Genomic DNA, 21,079 nt, shown 5'->3' on the forward strand with positions numbered 1-21,079 from the left:
TTAAACGGTTTCTGATTGTAATAGACGGATTCTCACGTAATAGATGGATTCTAATGTAATAGACGGATTCTAGGGAATTGTAGCATTTCCAGATGTTCTATCGAGCTCTACTGTATCTATATACAGCACCGAGTATATGTCCTTAAAGACTGTTTCTACTGATGATATTGTGGTCCTCCAGGATCAGTTCTACAATTGTGCTCGCCTGATAATTTGAACCAGGTGATATCCGAATCGGAGCAAAAAGTAGCCCAGCACAAATGAGTGACCATTCCAAGCCTACAGACACTACGACTACTGAGCCCGCTACGCCCAAGGAGGCAGTCGCTGAACATGGTGAGACCGTTGAAACCACCATCAAGAGCGTGAAAATCACCAAGGAGCAGACGGCAAAACTACAACAATTGGTGTCGCTACTTCCCCAGATCTTGAAAGAAATCGACAATCAAGAGTACGACGAGATTTTCGGCTGGAGGATCAATGTGGCTGACAAGGAGCACGTGGACGTTGGGGTCAGAAACGAGATTCTCTTGAAGTTCTTGATCGCCCATGAGTATGACGTGCAAGCCACCAAGGCGAAATTGGTCAAAACATTGAACTGGAGAAACGAGTTCCAGCCGTTGAGCGCGGCATTCGACGAGGTTTTCACCAAGGAATTGGCTGATTTGGGAGTCATCACCTACTTCAAAGACCTCGACAACCACAACTTGAAGGTTGCAACCTGGAACCTATACGGCAACCTCAAGTCGCCCAAGAAGATCTTCGAGAAGTATGGATCCGGGGCAGGCGAAGACGACGAATTGCGGCCGGGGTCCCAGTTTTTAAGATGGCGCATCGGGTTGATGGAAAAGTCGCTTGGATTGATCGACTTTACCGACCCCCACAACTCCAAGATCGGCCAGGTCCACGACTACAAGGGGGTGTCGATGTTTAAGATCGACCCAGGAATGAAGGCCGCCACCAAGGAAATCGTGACCATCTTCGGGGACAACTATCCCGAGCTCTTGTCCACCAAGTTCTTCGTGAATGTGCCCTCGTTGATGGGATGGGTATTTACGTTTTTCAAGAAGTTGGGGGTGATCAGCGCCGCGACTTTGAAGAAGTTCCAGGTGATGAACCATGGCGACTTGTCCCCATGGTTCGGCAAGAGCCGTCTTCCTGCCGTTTATGGGGGTGACAACGAGAAGGTCAAGCTGATCTTCGAGTTGGAGGCCGCCCAGAGTGTCAAGGTGAGTGCTTACGGAGAGATCTTATTGAAAAAATTGGGAGACAAGCAGATCGCTGCGGTCAACGACGATGTGGAGTAGGGGGCCCTAGTCACAGCCGAGCCCTATAGACAATAATGTATGAGTCCCAAGCGAGCGGGGTGGATCACCGTGTAGGCGATAGAGGGGAGGATGGGGAAATGCGAGTTGACTGATAGGAGGACCCTTCCTGCACCTGGAAGTTGTTCCGGTTGTTCCTGGCAGTTTCGCCGACGACTCGTGGTCAGGAGCTGCGGGGCCAGGGGTGGTGGTGGTCGTAAACACGCAAGTAGCCACCTCGTCATTTACGATGGTGGGAGCACATTGTGGGGTACATCACGGGGGGGTGTGTCACGCGACGCGACCTCCGGGTCCTGTCGCAGCACCACTATGACGCACCGGAGTGCGGGTCCGCCAGGCCACAATAACCACAAGTGGGCCGCTAGCCCACGATAAGCCCACCACGCCACGGGACCACCGGATGGCTAAACCGCGTGACATCCACCATTATTTGCACCGTTACTCCCACCGTTACTTCCACAGTCCTACTTCCCCCTCCCTAATCTCCCTCTCCCTCTCCCTCCCTAAGCCTTGGCCCGCACCACATTGTCGTTGTTCCCGCAGCAACTCTGCCCAGTAATTGTTCCACTCGCAACCGCTGTGTACACTCCAGCCTCCAACGCCTGGAACCTCCGCCCCTCTGCGGAGTTATCTTTGATCTGAGATAGTTAGTGACGATATCCTATCCGTGGGCCACAACTGCCCAGCACAGCACAGCACAGCGCCAGTCAGACATCCAGTCGACATCACAAATAGACATCAAGTGGCACGACTCTCGGCCTTGCACATCCAGTGACTTCCAGTGACATCCACTCTGCTACATCACCACCTCCACTACTTCCTCCACCACTAGTTCTATCCCTCCTCCTCCCATGCCCCGTGCCTTCAGCCTCGACAAGTTCAAGCACAAGGTGGGCCGCCGCTCGTCAGAGCCGTTGTTGTTGGTGGAGCCCAACCCTTCCGCTTCCGATAGGAGAAGCAGCACCAGCAACCCTTCCATCGTGATTTCTGACCCCAACCCCAGAAACCACGCTGACGACTCCGAAACAGGCCCCCAGTACGCATCGTTGACGGCCCACCCCCGTCTCCGAGCCCAGTCACTTTCTATCATCAACTCCCACTCTAGATCGCGGTCCCGGTCCCGCACAAGAAGCGGCAGCACCCACGCCGCCAACACTTCCAAGAAACAGGTCAAAGAGCTCATCAAGCAGGAAAGCGCCCACATCATCCTGAAGAAGTTGGTGCACACCCTCCACGAGTTGGGGCTCCAGAACCCCATCCCGCTCAAGGCCACCAACGGCTCCCCCAACGGCTCGGTGTCCAAGACCACCAAGCTCTACGTGGCCAACACCAACGACTGTATCTACCTTGCGCCCGCTTCCCTGGCTAGTTTCACCTACGAGGACGTCGAAAATGGCGGCAACGCTTCCAACAGCAACAATTTGAACGCCAACGACCTCTTGGACATGGACTCTGAATACAATCAGCACGCCTCGCATGATGACGAGTCGGCAGTGGTTTCTGACGACGACGACCCCATACTCAGTTCCCACTTCAACGAAAACGTCCGCCGACACAGCAACAGCTTCAACAACAGCGTGACCGCAGATCCCAACTTGGAGAACATCCCCTCCAGGTTGCAGCAAAAGATGGACTCGTTCAGTTCTCCTAATTACCTTTGTACCAAAATTGATTCCGACAAGCCTATTCCCCACACTTTTGCCGTTATTATAGAGCTCAGCAAGGACACCAGAAGTGTCCGTGATGTCAAATTCGAATTCCAATCCATGACCAATATACTATGGCCCACAGGTGATCCATACAGCAAGGGCCATGTTCGCGAACGCTTCAGAATCGGCCACATGGAATGGAACACAAGTCTAGGCGAGGCCGATTACTATATCAATTCATCCAACACCAACGACGTGAAGACAAAGAAACTCACCCCAGACGACCTAGCCAGGCGTACTAGAGAGTACAAGCTAATCAATATTAGAGATTTGGCAAACGGGGTGGATAAAGCCAATAAGGCGAAAGAAGACAATTGGCTGACCACCTCATCCAACGGAACTCTCTCGTACAGCACTCCCGGGGCTTCATCTTCGTCGCCAAACGACGTATTTAAAGCGGGTCACTATGTGTTCCTACTTCCAATTTTACTTCCGCAGCACATCCCAGCTACTATAGTGTCTATTAATGGTTCACTAGAACACTCTTTGTTTGTGTCTTTTTCCAAAACCAGTGACAAGATTAACCGTAAGGTTAAAGTTCTTGGAAACTACCAACTTCCCATGGTTAGAACACCACCATCCTTTGCAAATTCGATAGCAGATAAACCCATTTATGTCAACCGGGTTTGGAATGACTCTCTCCACTACATTATCACATTTCCTAAGAAATATGTGGCATTAGGAGCAGAGCATGTGGTGAATGTCAAGTTAGTTCCTTTAGTTAAGGATGTGATCATCAAGAGAATCAAGTTTAATGTTTTGGAAAGAATTACTTATGTCTCGAAAAATTTGTCGAAAGAGTATGATTACGATAGTGAAGATCCTTATTATTTGAGGGGATTATCATCCGACAATAAGGTCAGAGAGAGAGTGGTCCCTTTGTGTGAATTGAAGACAAAAATGAAGCCAAATAACACATCTGGTAATGAGCCTTACAAAGAAGAAGTAATAAAATGTCCCGAGAATAATTTGTTGTTTGTTTGCTATGAGCCTGATGATGAATTGGACAACTTAAACTTGAACGATCCCTTATGCAAAGGCGATCAGCAACCAAACACAACCATTGCATCTCCTTTGGATATTAATATTGCCTTACCATTCCTCACCACAAGGACGGATAAGACCATGCTCACTAACTCAGATGGAGATGACTCAGATCTTACACCAAGACAGGGTTCAATTTCGAATGATAGGTTTGCTTCTGTTGATGGAATGGGTAAGAGACCGTCTAAGTCGGATCAAGGTGCTCCTTCTTCCCCTGGTCTCTCACCAACTTCACCAATAATTGGCACATTGGAGACAAACATGAGTCACTCGTTCAGCAACAATGAAGATTATTCAAGTATGAATGATTTCTTTACTCCGGATTCTTCTGCGTACATCAATGATGAACATGGAACAAGTTCCAGCCCAAGTGAGAATATTCAACTGGGGTTCACACATGTGGCACGGGCCTTGTATCCAGACTCAAATTTCAGGCATGTTCAAATTCACCATAGATTACAGGTTTGTTTCAGGATCTCTAAGCCTGATCCGAAAGATGATTTCAGAATGCACCACTACGAAGTTGTTGTTGATACGCCGTTAATTTTGGTAAGTTCCAAATGTAACGACGAGTCGATCCAATTACCAGAATATGATGAAATATTTACTACCCAAGAATTTGGGGAACCTACAGGATCCAAGCCAAGATTCAGAACCCCAAATTTTGGCACTGCAAGTTACGACAACAACGGAGTTACCATCAAAGCTTTGAACGAACAGGGAGATGAACGCTTACCATCATTTGAAGAAGCTACATCTACCCCTTCGTCCCCAATTACCAGGACATTTTCGATCTCTGAGGACCCCTTGAGTCGAATACCATCAATTTCAGCGCTGGGACCGTCTTTCAATCCGAATTATCTACCCAGGGGTCCTGCTCCCGCTTACGAAGCCCCATCATCACCTTCTCCAGCTCGCCCCAGTAATCTTGAGGATCCAGTGCTTGGCCCATTGAACATCGATCAATTGGTGAATCTTGATTCAGCTTCATCAAGTTCTACTATCAGAACTTCGAGATTGCGATCGTCTCTAGTAAGTTCGTTCGCACCAGTCTCGGCATTGTCAAGTGACAGTGCAAGTGGGGATCAAGAATCTGGCACCGCTAAGTCATCAAGCAATAGCAGTACTGGCAGTAACGATAACGGAAGTATAAGAAGCCAGTCACGCAACGATGAATCCAGCTGCTCTTCAACTTCGTCAAACGAGCCTGCCAACCAATATTCATTGGAAAACTTATCAACACCCACTTCGTCGTTCATGACAAATGTTGACCCTACGGCTCTTGAGCCTGAAATTGAGACTCAGAAGGAAGATGTCACTGAATCCAGCAGTGAGGCAAATTCTCCCACGAAGACCGAAGCTTCTGATGAGAATGCACTAGTTTCCGACGACTCCGAAAGTGAATTCAAGGACGATGATTCGGATGGCGAGAACGAAGACCAAACTAGTCTCGTTACCCAAGAGACTAACTTTTCACAGAGATTACCATTACTCCATTATATGAGTAATGAGACGATCGTCACCAGGAAACAACTTAGCCGTACGGTGACAACCAATACATTAGGAGTGACCAGAGAGGACGAGGAGTCTGATGCCGTTACCTATCAGAATAATAATGTTTCAACAATCTCAATTGGCAATAAAGGCAAGGTGCCTGTCGCTCAAGATTTAAAGACTTATATATCATAGATACGTCGTGCCTGTAGAACGGGTTTCGATGTGAACTTAATATATATTCAGGTTAATATTTAGATAAGTTTAGACAGTGTAATTTTGCCCTTTGTAACAATATAAAGGGGGGAAAGAGGTAGAGTTTGTGTGAAACAGAATGTGGCCTGCCTTATTATGAGTCAAATAGTTGACTTGTTCATTCGCTATTGGCTTGCGAGTGTGAATTGAAAATAGTATATTTTTCGCAACTATTTGATATTAATTGCACCCAATGAAAGCAAGTTTAATGCTAATACTGGACTAACAAATAATAAGTACCACAAACCATCTATTATTGACCCGTGGACATCAAATTCAGTTTGAGGGCTCTATGGACATCAAACACTCCCTCAATGGTTCTCAAACTTGATGGTTCAATAATTCGATTTTGTGAGAGATAAATTCTTGTAGTTAAGTTAGGATGCTTTCACTTGTGGTTAGCAACTAGACTGAATTATTTGTATCTAAGCCCTTTTGTAAAGATAGCAGGTGCCTGCAACGGCTAGTTTTCTGTTACCCAACATCGGTGTATTTAATCCACTCTGATTACATAAGCCTATTCTCTACGCGAAGGTGGAGTCTATCAATGAGCTGATCGATTCCTCCATTCTTTCACAATGACATTGACCATCCCGCCAAACGGCAAAGTTGCCGTGATTGGTGCCGGAGTCTCGGGACTCTCCTTTGCATATTTCCTCAACAAGCTTCGTCCCGACATCAATATCCATATCTTTGAGAAGAAACCACATGTAGGTGGCTGGATCGACTCATTGACATTGTCCACCAAATCTGGTGACTCCATACTTCTAGAAAAAGGCCCCCGTACGCTCCGAGGAGTCAGCGATGGGTCACTTTTGATTGTTGATATCTTGAAGAACCTAGGGCTGGCCCAACTGATTGAGGTGATAGAGAAGAGTTCGGTTGCAAATAAGAAGTACCTATTGGATCATTCTAGAGAGTTGCTCCAAGTCCCTGACAGTGTACAGACTGGGGCAAAGTTTTTGGCAAAGAGTGGCATTTTAAAATTTGAGCTTCTAAAGGGCTTTTTCAAAGAGCCGTTTGTCCCCCAGCGAAACGACGGAAAGGACGAGTCCATTGAGTCCTTCTTTCAAAGGAGATTGGGCTCAAAGCTCCTTACCAACAACGTAATGAGTGCGGTGCTACATGGGATTTACGCGGGTGATATCTCCAAGCTCAGTGTTCGGACGGTGTTGCCCAAAGTGGTGGAATTGGAAAATGAAAAAGGCTCCATCTTCAAGACTTTATACGCCAGATTCAGAGAGAAGAAGGAAAAGGAAGCAACTTTGCCACAGGCATTGAAGGAGTATGAGGACATGATTTCTCCAGAGTCAAATCTCACTCAATTATCTTCAGAGTTGAAAAAGTTTCCTATGTTAAAGTTGCTGAATGGGTTACAAGAGTTTCCTAGAAAGATTGAGGAGTATTTAACTAAACAAAATAAGGTACACTTTCATTTTCGGTCAAATATTACTTCGGTTAGTCCCAAGGGTGAACTAGCGGTTGAAGGTGAAGAAGCCCAAAAGTTTCATCACATCAGATCAACAATTTATACCCACGAACTTGCCAGGTTATTGCCCAAGGAGTCATCGGAATTAAGCGATACTTTGGCCAGACTACAGTATGTCAATGTATTCTTGGTGAACATCTACTCACCTAAAGTAGAATTGAAGCCTAAAGAAAAACAGGGGTTTGGATTTTTGGTTCCAAAGGGGGAAGATGGAAGATTTGAGAAGAATCCAGATTGCTTACTTGGTGTAATCTTTGATTCTGATGTGGAGCAGAATTCTATTAAATTCATAGGGGGCGAACCTGTGGAGAATGGAAATGCTAGTAAAATCACTTTGATGATGGGAGGTCACTATTATAATAAGATCCAGATTCCTTCTGCTGGAATTAATCTTAAGATCGTGAAGAAAATCCTCTCTGAGATCTTGAAGGTCGATTTGAGTGAATCCAATCTTATCATTAGAGACGAAGAGTCCATCGAAAGCAAGGACATCCAGGGATTGAAATCCAACGATATATTGATCTCATACAACCTTCACAAAAATTGCATTCCTCAGTATAATGTTGGATATGGTGATATTAAAAACGAGTTGGAAAGTTGGATTGAATTGAACAATTCCAAGCTTTCGTTCGGGGGAATGGCGTTTGGTAACGGTATTGGTGTACCCGATTGTGTGACCAATGCGTTAGAACATGCTTTAAAATGTAAATAGCTAGCACCCCGTAAAATCGACTCCAAAACACGAAAATCCTGAACATTTGTGATGAATTCGTAACGGACATTGAAACCCCGATAGTTCAACTCTCGTCTTTGTATCTCGTTACCACCTTGCTTTCGTTCTTTGAGTATTGGATAACCAAAGCCTTGTTGAAGAATTCCTCTGATTGTAGACATTTCATGGCCAAACCCGCGTGCACAACACTGTCAAATACCACATGTGCTTGTCCTCTCTTACGGTTGTGGATTTCGACTATATCTCCGTATGTGGAGAACAACAAGTATAAGCTGTGTTTGATGAGGGTAGGGTTGATTTGGTCATTGAGGTTCTTTAAGTATAGGGTCTGCGACGGTTTGAGGTTTTCGGGATCAAGCTTGACCTTCTTGGCAACAGAAGCCACTGGCTCCAAGGCGTGCTTGCTCATTGATACGAATTAGGGGGCCGGAAGGATCTGGTAGTCGCCTGATTGAGCTTCGGTGATGAGATAGTGGGGCTATATGCAGTCCCAAAATACTGGAAGCACTGGCCACGACTCGGGTGACATACGCCAACAGCATCGAGATGGCTCAAGATTTCTGAGGGCTGTGGTGGAGGGTGGGAGGGGGCTTCAACTAGAGTATTCTTTAGCATGTGATAGTTGCGGTGGCTCAACCATCCACAGCTGGAACTATCCGCACGAACCCTGTTAGTCGGTTGCTATTGCTTTCCTGGGCATGGGAAAGTGACAGTGTGCCAACATAGCCTCGTTGCGGATTCCTCGGAAACTCTGCGGGGACGCGCCTGGCACCGTGGATACCTGGAATTCCTTCCCAGAATATAAGCCCATCCATGACCCCAAAGCATGTGACACATATCACGTGATTACACGACCCCGGTTACCTACCCGACAGCAATGTATGGCCGACGTCACTGATCGAGATCTGCTCTGCCATTAGATCATCAACAGGAGGAAGAAGCGCTACGAACCCCACCTAGAAGACATAGTCAATCGTGCTCGTATGTCGTCTTCCCAGTTGAATGCCTCGTTGTTGAGGCTCAAGCTCTTGGATGCTCTAAGAAGCGGTGAAACCGCCAAAGTTGATGCGATCATCAATGAGTTGACCTCTACCAAGTCGACCATCAAGAACATCGATATCGTCCAGTTACACCTGACAATTCTACACTACGCAGTGCAAGTGGCACCTTTGGCCACATTACAATACTTGTGCACCAATGCCCAGAAGTACAACCTAGACATCAATGCCCAGGATCAGGATGGCAATACTCCCTTGCACTTGGCAGCAATGTCCTCAAGATTCGATATCGTCAAGTACTTGCTCTCCTTGCCCGAGATCAACGACACGATCGTTAACTTGAACAAGAAACAGCCGGTTGAAGAGTGTAAGGATTTGAGCATCGCCCAATTGATGCAGATTGAAAGAGCCAAGTTTGTTGAGCAATCCGCCAGTAAATTACGCCAGTACTTTAGCAATCGTGATATGGACAACTTGGAGAAGCTTTTGGTCTCGAATCCCAGAGCTTCTGAGTTGTTGGACATAAATGGTGCTGATCCCGAAACAGGCAACACTGTCTTACACGAGTTCATTAAGCATGATGATATTCAAATGTGTGACTGGATTTTAAAGCATGGCGGTGACCCATTCAAGAGAGACAAGAGAGGAAAGTTGCCTATCGATTTGATTAACGGCAAGAACGATCCTTTGAAGAAATTGTTAAAGGTCGCCTCTAAGGATCAGACCATCATGGATCCTGTTGTAAACACCTCCAATGCTATCAAGTCTGGAGGTGCCCCTACTTACAAAGGGTACTTAAGAAAGTGGACCAACTTTGCTTCGGGTTACAAGTTAAGATACTTTCAATTAGACCAAAATGGTATTTTGTCATATTACACTAATCAAGATGATACTAATAATGCATGCAGAGGATCCTTAAATTTGGGATTTGCTACATTGCATTTGGATTCTTCCGAGAAGTTGAAATTTGAAATCATTGGTAAGAATGGAATGAGATGGCACTTGAAGGCTAACCATCCAATCGAGACTAATAGATGGGTATGGACTTTGCAGAATGCAATTACAATTGCTAAAGATAATATCAAGAGAAAGAATAAAGGACTGATACAAGCAGAAGAAACCGCCGAGCAAAGTTCAATTAAGGGTGCCGAAGAACATGAAGGAAGAAAGCATAGATTTCACATTCCTGGACGGAGATCTCTTTCAAGGCACAGAAGAACTGATAGTAATGTGTCATTGAACTCAGTTACCAGCGACGTCATTCCTGCTAATGAGGAAATTGTTGACTCCAGTTCTTTATCTAGATCAAGTACCCTTTCCAAGAAAGCTGGAGGCTCACCAAATTTGGCTCAAATCAATGAAAGTAAGCCTGTTCAAGGGTTAGTACCTCCTCAATCAAGATTAAGTGTTGATGATCAAAGTAGTTTCAACGCAGAAGCATCTGATGTTGAGAATTTCGACTACGACTTAGATGACAACGATTTTGATAGTGATACCGGCTCTATTGCAGTAAACAGTGATCCCTCGAGAGACAAAGTTGATGGTCCATTAGCGGATCAAATTTCTACTGTGAAGAGATCGTTAGATGTGGAGTTATCCTCCTTATTAGACCTTTTCAATCAAGTGATCAACTCCAGAAGCAGTGCAGGGAATGAGGAATCGAGCTCGGCCTCTAGTGAACTCGGAGTTTGTAATGTTGGATTAAGTACTTTGAACACAATTCAGGATCTTTTCCAAAAGTATGATTCTCTCATACAGTCAAGAGAATCCAAGTTTGTCCGTAAACTTGAAAGACAAGTTGAAGTGAACAAGTTGTGGGAAAATTCCATCAAACAATTGGAAGATGAGATTCATCAACGTGAAGCAAAGTTGGCTGAATACGATGGGAAGAAGAAGCAACTCAAAAAGTATTTCTCTGCTAGCAAAGTTAGTGGCTCCAACAGTCCTGCTGCCCTTGGTCCTTCTGATTCTTACTCTGGAAGTATTGATGCTGCTTCGGAGGTTCCAGGCGATGACAAAGTAATTGAGACTATTTTTAACGATTCCGATGAAGAGTTCTTTGATGCTGACGAATTTGAAGATGCTGAAGAATCTGATGCCGAAGTTCCTGATATTAATATCGAAAGTGCCAAAGAAGTTGAAGCTGACATTAGAAATGAGAATGCTCCTTCTGTGGGAGCCACCATTGGCGCGGCTGGTGTTGCTGGTGTTGCTGGTGCTGCCATTGCTGGAGATAAGTCTCATCAGGAGAAATCATCAACTGCTCCTGAGTCATCAAAGGCTAAGGCCGTTGAGAAGGAATCAATTTCCGAAGAAGAAAGAACTGTCCAAACTGAAGAGTCAATTGAAACCTCGAATTCAAACCTCAACTCTACTCATAGCAAGGTTAACGAAATGATTCAACAAGAAGGTTCGTTCCTTGGTTACGAAAATCCTCCAAGACAGAAATTGAGCATGGATGAGGACAACAGACCCAAGGTTGGGTTATGGGGTATCTTGAAGTCAATGATCGGTAAAGATATGACCAGAATGACTTTGCCCGTTGCTTTCAATGAACCTTGTTCCTTAATTCAAAGACTTGCTGAAGATGTGGAGTACAGTGGGTTGCTTGACCAAGCTGCTACTTTTGATGATTCTACTTTGCGTTTACTTTATGTTGCTACTTTTGCTTCTTCATTATATTCTTCATCCGTTGGAAGAATCGCAAAACCTTTCAATCCATTGTTGGGTGAGACATTTGAATACTCTCGTCCTGACAAGAATTATAGATTGCTTGGTGAACAGGTTAGTCACCATCCTCCTGTTAGTGCATGTGCTGCAGAATCTCCAAAGTGGGATTATTACGGACACAATGAGGTCGATACCAGTTTCAAGGGTAGATCATTTGACATCAAGCATTTAGGTAAGATGTTTTGCACCCTTAGACCCGATAATGGAGTAGTTGATTCCAAAGGACAGAAGGTTGACCATGAAGTGTACAGCTGGAAGAAGGTCAACAATTCAGTGGTTGGTATTATTATGGGTAATCCAACCATTGATGTGTTTGGTCAAATGGAAGTCAAGAATTTCACCACTGGTGACAGTATCATTGTTGATTTCAAGCAACGTGGATGGAAGGCTTCTTCTGCTTACCAACTTTCTGGTCAAGTCATAGATAAGAAGGGCACTCCTAGATGGGCATTAGGTGGTCACTGGAACTCCAAGATCTTCGGTAAGAAGATTTCTGGTTCCGAAAGCGGCCAGTCTTTAGACAATGCCCAAGGAAAGGTATCCAGTGATCCATACAGTGGCCAGAAATTCTTGATGTGGGAAGTCGCACCAAGACCAAAGGTTCCTTTCAACTTAACTGCATTTGCTACATCCTTGAATGGAATTGATGATAATTTGAAGGGATGGTTAGCTCCAACAGACACCAGATTGAGACCGGATCAAAGAGCGATGGAAGAAGGTGAGTACGACTTGGCCTCTTCAGAGAAGCACAGAGTGGAAGAGAAGCAAAGAAGTGCCAGAAAGAAGAGAGAGCAGACCAAGACCACCTACAAGCCTAACTGGTTCACTAAAGACAAACACCCTATTACTGGTGATTCTTACTGGAGAGCCAAGGGTGACTATTGGGCCCAGAGAAAGGAGCACAACTTGGCTAAATCCGGTGATATCTTCTGATTATATTTCTTTTTATAACTAGTACATATGTAATGTTCGCTGATTGTAGAATTGGAGCCGCTGTGTGGTGCTACCAGCAAGAATATCGGCTCTCACATGCACGTGACCAGCCCTCTATCTCGATGCTCATCGAGTTTTCACACTGAATAACCTTCAACTCCAGAAACAATGGGTAAACGGAAGTCCAACTCAGCCAACGCTGCTATAGCGATAGAGTCCACTGTTTCGCCTATTCTTGAGGTGAACTACAAGGATCCTTTGTTCACAGTTGCAGCACATCCATCTAAGCCGATTTTATTATCTGGGCTAGTGACTGGGCATGTATACTGTAATAGTTATGACGCCGAAAAGCTAGAGGAAGCCCAGAGTGCTGCAAGAGAGAAATTCAACGCTCTTGAAAAGGAAGCTTTTGCCCAAGGTAAAATTGGCCAAATCACCAAGTCCGTGTCCCAACTGAAAAATAAATGGTGGACCATCATCGAAGATCATACCGAAATTGAAGAGGCTAGTCATATAGTGACCAACTGGAAGACCAAGAGGCACAAGGGCTCTTGTAGACATGCCATCTTTGATCCTCTTCCTGGCTCTTTGGGTGAGTCTATTTTCACAATTGGCACTGATCACACCATCAAGAGGGCCAATACTGAAACAGGAAAAGTGATAGGTAAGGCCAACATCGTTGAGCATTTTGAAAATAAGTCAGATTCTGTCACTAAACTCTGTCACTCGAGTACCAATCCTTTCTTGTTGACCGGCACCGAGGACGGGCATGTGTTGGTGTTCGACAGTAAGAACCTTGGTGAGAACAAAATTAAGTTCAAGGTTCCGCTGGTCCACGATGATTCAGTCAATCAAATCATGGCAATGCCTTCAGTATCAGCATATCACTACCTTTCGTTGGGTTCAACCACTTTGTCGCATATTGATATCAGAAAAGGAATCGTGACCCAGTCGGACAGTCAGGATGATGAATTGCTTTCCATGTGCTACGGAATGGACAAGAGCAGTACTGCCAATGATACTGTGTTGGTGGGGCATGGAGAGGGCATAGTGACAATCTGGAAGAACTCGAAGAACAGGTTCATGGATCAGCTTTCCAGAATCAAGGTCAACAAGACGGCCTCCATCGATGCCATCATGCCAACCATGAACGAAGATGACGACGAACAGGCCGCGTCCGTTTGGTGTGGTGACAGTGAAGGGTTATTGCATAGAGTCAACTACAAGCGAGGAAAAGTGGTGGAGACCAGAGTACATTCTTCCGCAAGAGGTAAGTACGGAGCTGCAGACGAGGTCGGTATTCTTGATATTGACTACGATTATAGATTAATCAGCGCAGGTATGGATAGCTTGAAAATATGGTCGGGCCAGGATTACGAGTACGATAGCGAGAGTGAGCTTGATAGCTCGTCGGGACCAGAAGGAGGCGATGATTCAGGCGATTCCGATTCAGATGACAGCGACGATTCGTTAGGATCAGAAGAATTTGCATTCGACTCAGACAAAGAGGACAAAGAGGACAAGTCTGACGACGAGCAGGTCGAAGAGAATGGTGAAGACGAGAACTCCGATGAAAGCAATGCTTCAGATGACTCTGACGAAGCCCCAGAAGAAGATACCCAACCCAAGATTGCAAGAAGAAGACCATTCCCAGGAACTGCACCTAGCACGAAAAAGAAGACTCTTGACCTCAACAGCAAGGTAGAGCCCGAGCCTGCTGAACCGGTAGCTAAGAAGCCCAAGGTCAAGCAGATGTCTACCAAACAATTGAAGAATCTTCAGAAGCACGAGCACGGCATTCGGAGATTTGAAGGGCTTTGAGGTACAGACAATTGCATGCATGAAGCAGACTTTTGAGAACAATTTCGACAATTTCAATGGAAAATCCTTTATAGCCAATAGTCATTATTATACTCACTTCTCTACAATAGTGGAAGAATAGTTTCTTCTGTAGCTAATAGTTAATATTCTCTATAATCCCTGGAAGTATTGTACAAGCCGCTCGCAGCTATCTAAGCTCCTCCAGCCATGCTTCTCCCTGTAACAGACTGTAGCCCACAGAGTACAACCACAGGAATAGACACCCATACTTCACTAGTCTTGAAGTACCCATTTCCTGCCGCACTGTTCTACTAACTAGCTGGCTCGCACGACAACCAGTGATCGCCATGCGACATCTTATCGTCCTGCACACCCATCCATATCACTGACAATTCCACTTCCTTCACTCAGCAAGTAGCCATGGAGGGCCTTTCTACCGTCAACAATGTCGTGTTGAACAGGCGGGGTTATACCATCCAGGGTACGCTCATTTTGTCGCCGTACCATGTCGTTTTCAGCTTCACCCCCCCTTCCACACCGTCATCCTCAACACCATCCCCGGGTCCCACTCCCGTAGCACCAAAAGAGATTTGGATCTGTTACCCGGTGGTTGAGGCCATCAGCAAGTCCCGAGGCTCGTTCCTACTCAACCAGTCAAACAACGAAGTGTCCATCGATGACAGCAGAGATCACTACACCTCGTCACACATCCGTCTCCAGTGCAAGGATTTCACCTTCTACTCGTTCGACTTCGTCAACGATGGCATATGCACCGAAGTCTATTCCAAGTTGAGCACCCTCATCAGCAGACCCAAGTTGGAGAACGATATCAAGGCGTTCTATGCATTCGACTATAGACCCAACTTACTAGAGCAGAAACTTGAAACGAAGGGCTGGGACCTTTACGATCCTGTCAAGGAATACGAACGCCAGGGTTTGGTCTCTGGCGAGTACTGGAGAATTTCCACCATTAACGAGGACTACAAGTTCTGTCCGTCGTACCCTAACCACTTGGTGGTGCCCAGCAGTATCTCAGATAATGTGCTCAAACACGCGAGCAAGTTCCGCTCCAAACAGAGAATCCCAGCTATCGTTTACCGACATCGTGGGAGCGTAAACGGCAACATCATAGCCAGGTGCGCACAGCCGTTGGTGGGGTTGAACATCCAGAATCGGTCGATCCAAGATGAAAAATTGATTACCGAGATCTTCAAGAGCCAGGAGTCAGAAAGATTTAGCAAATTGGACGAGAGCAACGAGTTTCAACACCAGCCCCACAGAAATCTAATTGTTGACTTAAGACCAATCACAAATGCCATGGCCCAACATGCCTTGGGAGCGGGAACGGAAAACATCGAGAACTATAGAGGAAAACGTACACAGGGTTCAAACGAGAAACCTCCCAAGAATGTCAATGTCAACTTCCAAGAACATCAGAACTTAAGGCAAGTAGACAAAATATTCTGTAATATCGATAACATCCATGTGATGCGGGATTCCTTGAACAAACTTACCACAATCTTGAACGATTTGGATAAATTTCCAGTCAATTCAGGAACCTCAAACTACCCTTTGTTGCAGCAGGCCCTCACTAAAACCCAATGGTTACATCGTTTATCAATAATATTGCAATCCGTGGACAGAATAACCAAGTCCATCCACTTGAACAACACCAATGTTGTCATTCATTGTTCCGACGGTTGGGACAGAACCTCACAAGTATCTGCATTGGCCCAGCTTTGTCTCGATCCATTTTATCGTACACTTAAGGGATTCATGATTTTAATAGAGAAGGAATGGGTCAGTTTTGGCTTTAAATTTTCCACTAGAGGAGACCATGGTGGATGCATTGGGGCTTTGTACAAAAAACCAAAGAAAGCACAGGAACGGGAGTTCACTGATACATCTTCAGAATCTTCTGAGATTGAGCTTCCGGTTAATAGTCACACTGGAAAAGTTACTTCGTTCTTGCAGAGGGCAGCCACTCATATCAAAAACACGGCTAACGGTGCAAGTAATAACAATTCATCCCTGAATTTAGAAGGTGAAGTGGGGGAAAATGGGGGAAAGTTTTTATCGTCAAATTCGTCCTATAATGGTTCGAATGAGAAATCGCCCATTTTCCATCAGTTTCTTGATTCCGTGTTCCAGATTTATAGGCAGAACCCAACCAAGTTTGAGTTCAATAGCCGTTTCCTCAAGAGGTTATTTTACCATTACTACTCGTGTCAATACGGATCTTTCCTATGCGATTCGGAGAGAGAACTCAAAGAGGTGTATAAGGTACAAGAGTCCACGTTATCGGTATGGGATTACTTTAACTCGCGACCAGGCGAGTTCATAAACCCATCGTTCAAGGTGGACGATGGTGATGACAATGGAGTGCTCTTCTTTAATTATACCGATGTGAAGTGGTGGTTCGAGCTATACGGCAGGTCTGATGAGGAGATGAACGGCCTCTCGAACTCATTAGATAGGAAGTTTGCCCAGATGAAGTTGAGTTAGCACTGGTCGGCCAACAGTCCACTTAGGTACCAGTAGTCTTATACTTCTTTGCATGATAAATAGCATAGTTGCATACACACCCATAACTGGATTCAGTGTAGGATTTCGCAGAGAAAAGAAGTAGTTAATTCTGAGAATAGTTTTGGCTTCATTAAAAGTGATCTTGCAAATGACACACCCAATAGGCCAAATTGAAAACTACTTTAATCAAAATGGACTCTATCCGTCTCTTCTCTACATTCTGAGGTTACTTTCGTCCTCAGCCAATTGATCCTATTACGTCATAGATTATGGTGCGAATTCGGAATTGTTATCAGATCAAAACTATTTCGTGGAGGAACCTTATATGGACTTCGAGAATCAGGATGAAGCTTCCACCTTCTTATAGGCATCTTGTTCCCTTTATAAGAAGCAGAGCAAATAGGTACCATGGAACTTCCTCGGGTCCTCATGGAGTAGATGGCAGGGGCCCCGCAGCTCATATTCCCCATCAAGGTTTAGCCATCACCGACCCATTCATATTGTACCAAAGCTACATTCAACAGGGATTACTCGAGAAAGACGAGGCCCAGCTACGGGCCATGAAAGAGTTCCAAAAACTATATCACCGTATAATAGACTATAGACCACCGGAAGAACTACAGATCAAAATGAGTCTTCTATTGCGAGAAATCGAGTTAAAGCAAGCACAAATGATGTTGGACAGTGGAAAATCGGGCTCTCCCATGAAGCTTGGATCTATCCAGAGGTACTTCCGTAAGGATCCTGAGGCCCAAAAGAAACAGCTCATCAAGGTCATCACCGACGAGGAGGAATTGATTAACTTTCCATCCCCGCCGGGACTTCTTGTCAACGGAGAAGTTGGGTGTGGTAAATCTATGCTAATGGACATTTTTGCCAGCTCATTACCACATCATTCTAAAATGAGATGGCATTACAACAACTTCATTTTATGGGTTTTTAATGAGATTCATAAAATTCAAGGTCAAAAGACAATGATGGCCAACCTTGGCCAGAAAAAGAGCTTATCGATGGAGAACGAATTCATCTTGTTTGAAATAGCACAAAAGATGATCAAAAAGAATACTGTCCTCATGCTAGATGAATTTATGTTACCAGATATTGCATCTGCAAATATTATAAAGATACTTTTTACTTACTACTTTAAATTAGGGGGCGTTCTAGTGGCCACTTCTAACAAACTCCCAGAAGAACTCTATTCGAATGAGTTCCACAAGTCGAAATTCAAGAGTTTTGTGGGAGTGTTGAATGCAAGATGCCAGTCTATCGACATGATGAGCAACAAGGACTATAGAATTACTGTCTCAGAACAGGAACCAAACTTGGTGGTGAAAATGGACCCAGAGCACGAGAATAATTGGGATATACTAATAAGGACCAAGGCGTTAAAAATTTCTCCTGAACAATACGAAAAGCCGTTACATGAATTGGGGTCTCCAGCGTCTTTCACAGTGTATAATAGAGTTACCCAGTTGCTGTTGACCTTTTTTGACAACACATGTTACTTAGATTTTGCTCAAATTTGCCAGGGGCTATACTCATCTTCAGATTACATTACTTTGGCTTCCCGGTACAGAACAATTATATTGGATAATGTGCCAATAATGACGATCAAGATGAAGAATGAAGCCCGGAGATTCATTACTTTATTAGATGCGATTTACGAGTCTAAGTGTCAGTTGTACATGAGGACAGAAGTGGATATCGACGATCTATTCTTTCCTGATACAAGAGATGACATAAGTGACGAAATCCGTTCCCGATTACCTCGAGATTTCTCGGACACTCTCGATGTGCAAGAAGAAGAAATGTTCTCCAAGACTAGCATTGCATTACAAAATCCCTACAGGCCAAATACCTCAACCTACGAAGACAAAATGGAGACGTTTGAAGAAGAACAACGCAAGACAGAGGTAGATTTTAAGAATACCAAGGCATTTACTGGAGAAGACGAGAAGTTTGCCTATAAAAGAGCGGTATCTCGTATCAAAGAAATGGTCAGTTCTGACAATTGGAGAAGCGAAGACAGGTGGGTACCTATTGATGAGAGCATGAGACCATGGGAATCCCACGAAGAGTTTGCACAGAAAGTAACTTCTGAGGTCCTGGAGGCTGAAGCAGACGACAAACCCATAATCCAAGGATTACATCATTTCTGGGCCATGGGACCATGGACCACAAATCAAGGAAAAAGGCTCAAGGATTCTATTGCTAAATCTTGGATCAGATCCAGCATTAGAGATAATTAATTAGCAGCAGTTGCAACTGAATGCTCGGTTATGCTACAAATACCATAACGGTTTTCGTACATGCTGTCATTAATGCATGCATTGTCGTGCTTTTCACGGCAGAGACTGCGTATAAAAATATGGATGTAGGTAAACCAATCAGATACACAAGCCGTGTAAGTCAGCCCCCGTCAACGAAACACAAGCATTGTGAATGGCCTGATTTAGTGACGAGCCGTGGATGTAAACCAAATCACATGCAACATAGTCACGTGTCTATTACTGTCAGTCGTCTTCCCCAGATTTATCTCCATGTCCGCTATTTGTTTACCCCTTATAACGTTGCATCATGATCCTTACAGCAGAACGTCTAGTCAGACTTGCCTATAAGTACCCAAGCCTCCATAACTCATGGTACCTTATTGCTTGTGCATGTTTGACAGTCGTCAACCAACCCCAAGAAATCCCCAGCGTGTTCCATTTCGCCTTGAGGCAGCAATTATTGGAATCAACCACTGATACCTCGTTGTTGACCAACAAGTTCTTGATCCAAATGGCCCAGGATTCCATTTCCTCCTCCACAAAGTACAAAGACTTAACTGCTGTTGGAGTGAACTTGCCAGACATTCTTATTCCTTACAGCTACTATGACAAGCTACCACTCAAGTTCAAATACTCGTCTTCGGATGATATTCTGGCATGCCAGTCCCAAATAGCAGCCAAAGTCAGAGAAGTCATCCTCAAAAGTGTGGCCTTGGCGGGGCTTCCCAAGGCCATCAATGCATTGATGATCTTGAAAACGGTAACCCCTACGGCCATGAAGCCCTCCACATTGCCAGTCCGGCCATGTATCGTCAAGCCAGGCCACGTACCATCATCAGACATAGTGGGAGAGGACCTTAACGGAACCAACTTTGACCAGAGTGCCGACACAAAGGAGACCATCGACGGTCCGATATCGCCAAGCTCGATCAACGTCAAGCGGATCCAGGAGGACCTCTACCGGGGCTCCGAGTTCTGGAACGCGATTTACACCAGCAAAGTGAACACCAGAATCAAGAGGCAGATGGTGAATGCCTATCCTGACTTGTGGTACTTTGCCTACCACAACGTGTACTCACCACTCTTGAGTTTCACCGAAGTGTTGTCGGCTAGGGAGACCTCGATGTGTGTTGTAGCCAGTTTGATTCCCCAGGATGTCAACCCTCAATTAAAGGGTCACTTAAAGGGTGCCTACAATGTTGGCGTGAGCAAAGAAGAGTTGTCCGACTTGAGGGATTTGGTGTTTGACGTGTGTGACTGGACTGGCGGTGTCACCTGGGCAGATGGCAAAGAGGGCGTTGCCAAGTTGTAGCTTCAGATTCGCATCCATAGCTAGACGCTAAATATATTCGAGAATGATTCTTTTAATAAACACCCTGAATATGCTATCTGAGCCAAGCCCCACCAAGAGGGGATCTACATGTCGCCATTAGTCTTGTGTATTGCTTTTATATATATCCAATAATCGATAGTGGATGTAGGGTTGATGATGCTATTATAGCTTGATTCTATCCTGTCTTCTGATCAATACAACTTGTAAACCACAGAACACAAAGAATGCCAAGTATACAAAGACTGCTCCGAACACGGTCTTGGCCACAGCCTCACCGTCCTCGGGGTCTTCAGTGGAGCCCATCATGGTTTCATGGTTGGTCTGGAACAAGTATCCAATCACAGATAAGATAACCACACCAAATGCGGATAAGATGGTACAACAGTAAGCCTGGCCGGTAGAAACAACTGCTTTCATCC

The 21,079-nt window shown here is 45.1% G+C and overlaps 9 protein-coding genes across 9 annotated transcripts; 7 read left to right on the forward strand and 2 right to left on the reverse strand.

Annotated features, from left to right (window-relative positions):
* Positions 1-260: 260 nt before the first annotated feature.
* SFH5 (Sfh5p) lies at positions 261-1,307 on the forward strand (the record flags this gene model as incomplete). The annotated part of the gene is made up of 1 exon (XM_020209927.1): positions 261-1,307. The coding sequence occupies one exon, from the start codon at positions 261-263 to the stop codon at positions 1,305-1,307; it is 1,047 nt and encodes a 348-aa protein (XP_020064297.1).
* Positions 1,308-2,176: 869 nt separating this feature from the next.
* Positions 2,177-5,128, forward strand: ECM21 (Ecm21p; the record flags this gene model as incomplete). The annotated part of the gene is made up of 2 exons (XM_020209940.1): positions 2,177-2,400; positions 2,458-5,128. Coding segments are annotated over 2 exons (2,895 nt in total), but the record flags the coding sequence as incomplete, so codon positions are not given.
* A 1,277-nt stretch (positions 5,129-6,405) lies between these two features.
* HEM14 (oxygen-dependent protoporphyrinogen oxidase) lies at positions 6,406-8,028 on the forward strand (the record flags this gene model as incomplete). The annotated part of the gene is made up of 1 exon (XM_020211676.1): positions 6,406-8,028. The coding sequence occupies one exon, from the start codon at positions 6,406-6,408 to the stop codon at positions 8,026-8,028; it is 1,623 nt and encodes a 540-aa protein (XP_020064299.1).
* Positions 8,029-8,113: 85 nt separating this feature from the next.
* Positions 8,114-8,458, reverse strand: CANTADRAFT_90282 (U2 snRNP complex subunit; the record flags this gene model as incomplete). Its single annotated transcript, XM_020211677.1, has 1 exon — positions 8,114-8,458. The coding sequence occupies one exon, from the start codon at positions 8,456-8,458 to the stop codon at positions 8,114-8,116; it is 345 nt and encodes a 114-aa protein (XP_020064300.1).
* Positions 8,459-8,725: 267 nt separating this feature from the next.
* Positions 8,726-12,710, forward strand: CANTADRAFT_339537 (oxysterol-binding protein related protein; the record flags this gene model as incomplete). Its single annotated transcript, XM_020208560.1, has 2 exons — positions 8,726-10,292; positions 10,323-12,710. Exons 1-2 carry the CDS (start codon positions 9,033-9,035, stop codon positions 12,708-12,710), a joined length of 3,648 nt encoding a protein of 1,215 aa, XP_020064301.1. The 5' UTR covers positions 8,726-9,032.
* A 168-nt stretch (positions 12,711-12,878) lies between these two features.
* Positions 12,879-14,531, forward strand: JIP5 (Jip5p; the record flags this gene model as incomplete). The annotated part of the gene is made up of 2 exons (XM_020211678.1): positions 12,879-14,103; positions 14,149-14,531. 2 exons carry the CDS (start codon positions 12,879-12,881, stop codon positions 14,529-14,531), a joined length of 1,608 nt encoding a protein of 535 aa, XP_020064302.1.
* A 420-nt stretch (positions 14,532-14,951) lies between these two features.
* On the forward strand, positions 14,952-19,306 carry CANTADRAFT_6351 (phosphatidylinositol-3-phosphatase; the record flags this gene model as incomplete). Its single annotated transcript, XM_020210874.1, has 2 exons — positions 14,952-17,031; positions 17,538-19,306. 2 exons carry the CDS (start codon positions 14,952-14,954, stop codon positions 19,304-19,306), a joined length of 3,849 nt encoding a protein of 1,282 aa, XP_020064303.1.
* A 164-nt stretch (positions 19,307-19,470) lies between these two features.
* Positions 19,471-20,911, forward strand: CANTADRAFT_249359 (uncharacterized protein). The gene has a single exon (XM_020207268.1). The coding sequence runs from the start codon at positions 19,635-19,637 to the stop codon at positions 20,637-20,639; it is 1,005 nt and encodes a 334-aa protein (XP_020064304.1). The 5' UTR covers positions 19,471-19,634; the 3' UTR covers positions 20,640-20,911.
* On the reverse strand, positions 20,823-21,077 carry CANTADRAFT_52036 (uncharacterized protein; the record flags this gene model as incomplete). The annotated part of the gene is made up of 1 exon (XM_020210024.1): positions 20,823-21,077. One exon carries the CDS (start codon positions 21,075-21,077, stop codon positions 20,823-20,825), a length of 255 nt encoding a protein of 84 aa, XP_020064305.1.
* Positions 21,078-21,079: the final 2 nt, after the last annotated feature.

The sequence above is a fragment of the Suhomyces tanzawaensis genome, assembly GCF_001661415.1.
Source record: "Suhomyces tanzawaensis NRRL Y-17324 unplaced genomic scaffold CANTAscaffold_4, whole genome shotgun sequence".
NCBI lineage: Eukaryota > Fungi > Ascomycota > Pichiomycetes > Serinales > Debaryomycetaceae > Suhomyces > Suhomyces tanzawaensis.

Coding starts and splice junctions, on each gene's coding strand:
- CANTADRAFT_249359 (XM_020207268.1), top strand. CDS start 19,635: ATGATCCTTACAGCAGAACGTCTAGTCAGACTTGCCTATAAGTACCCA.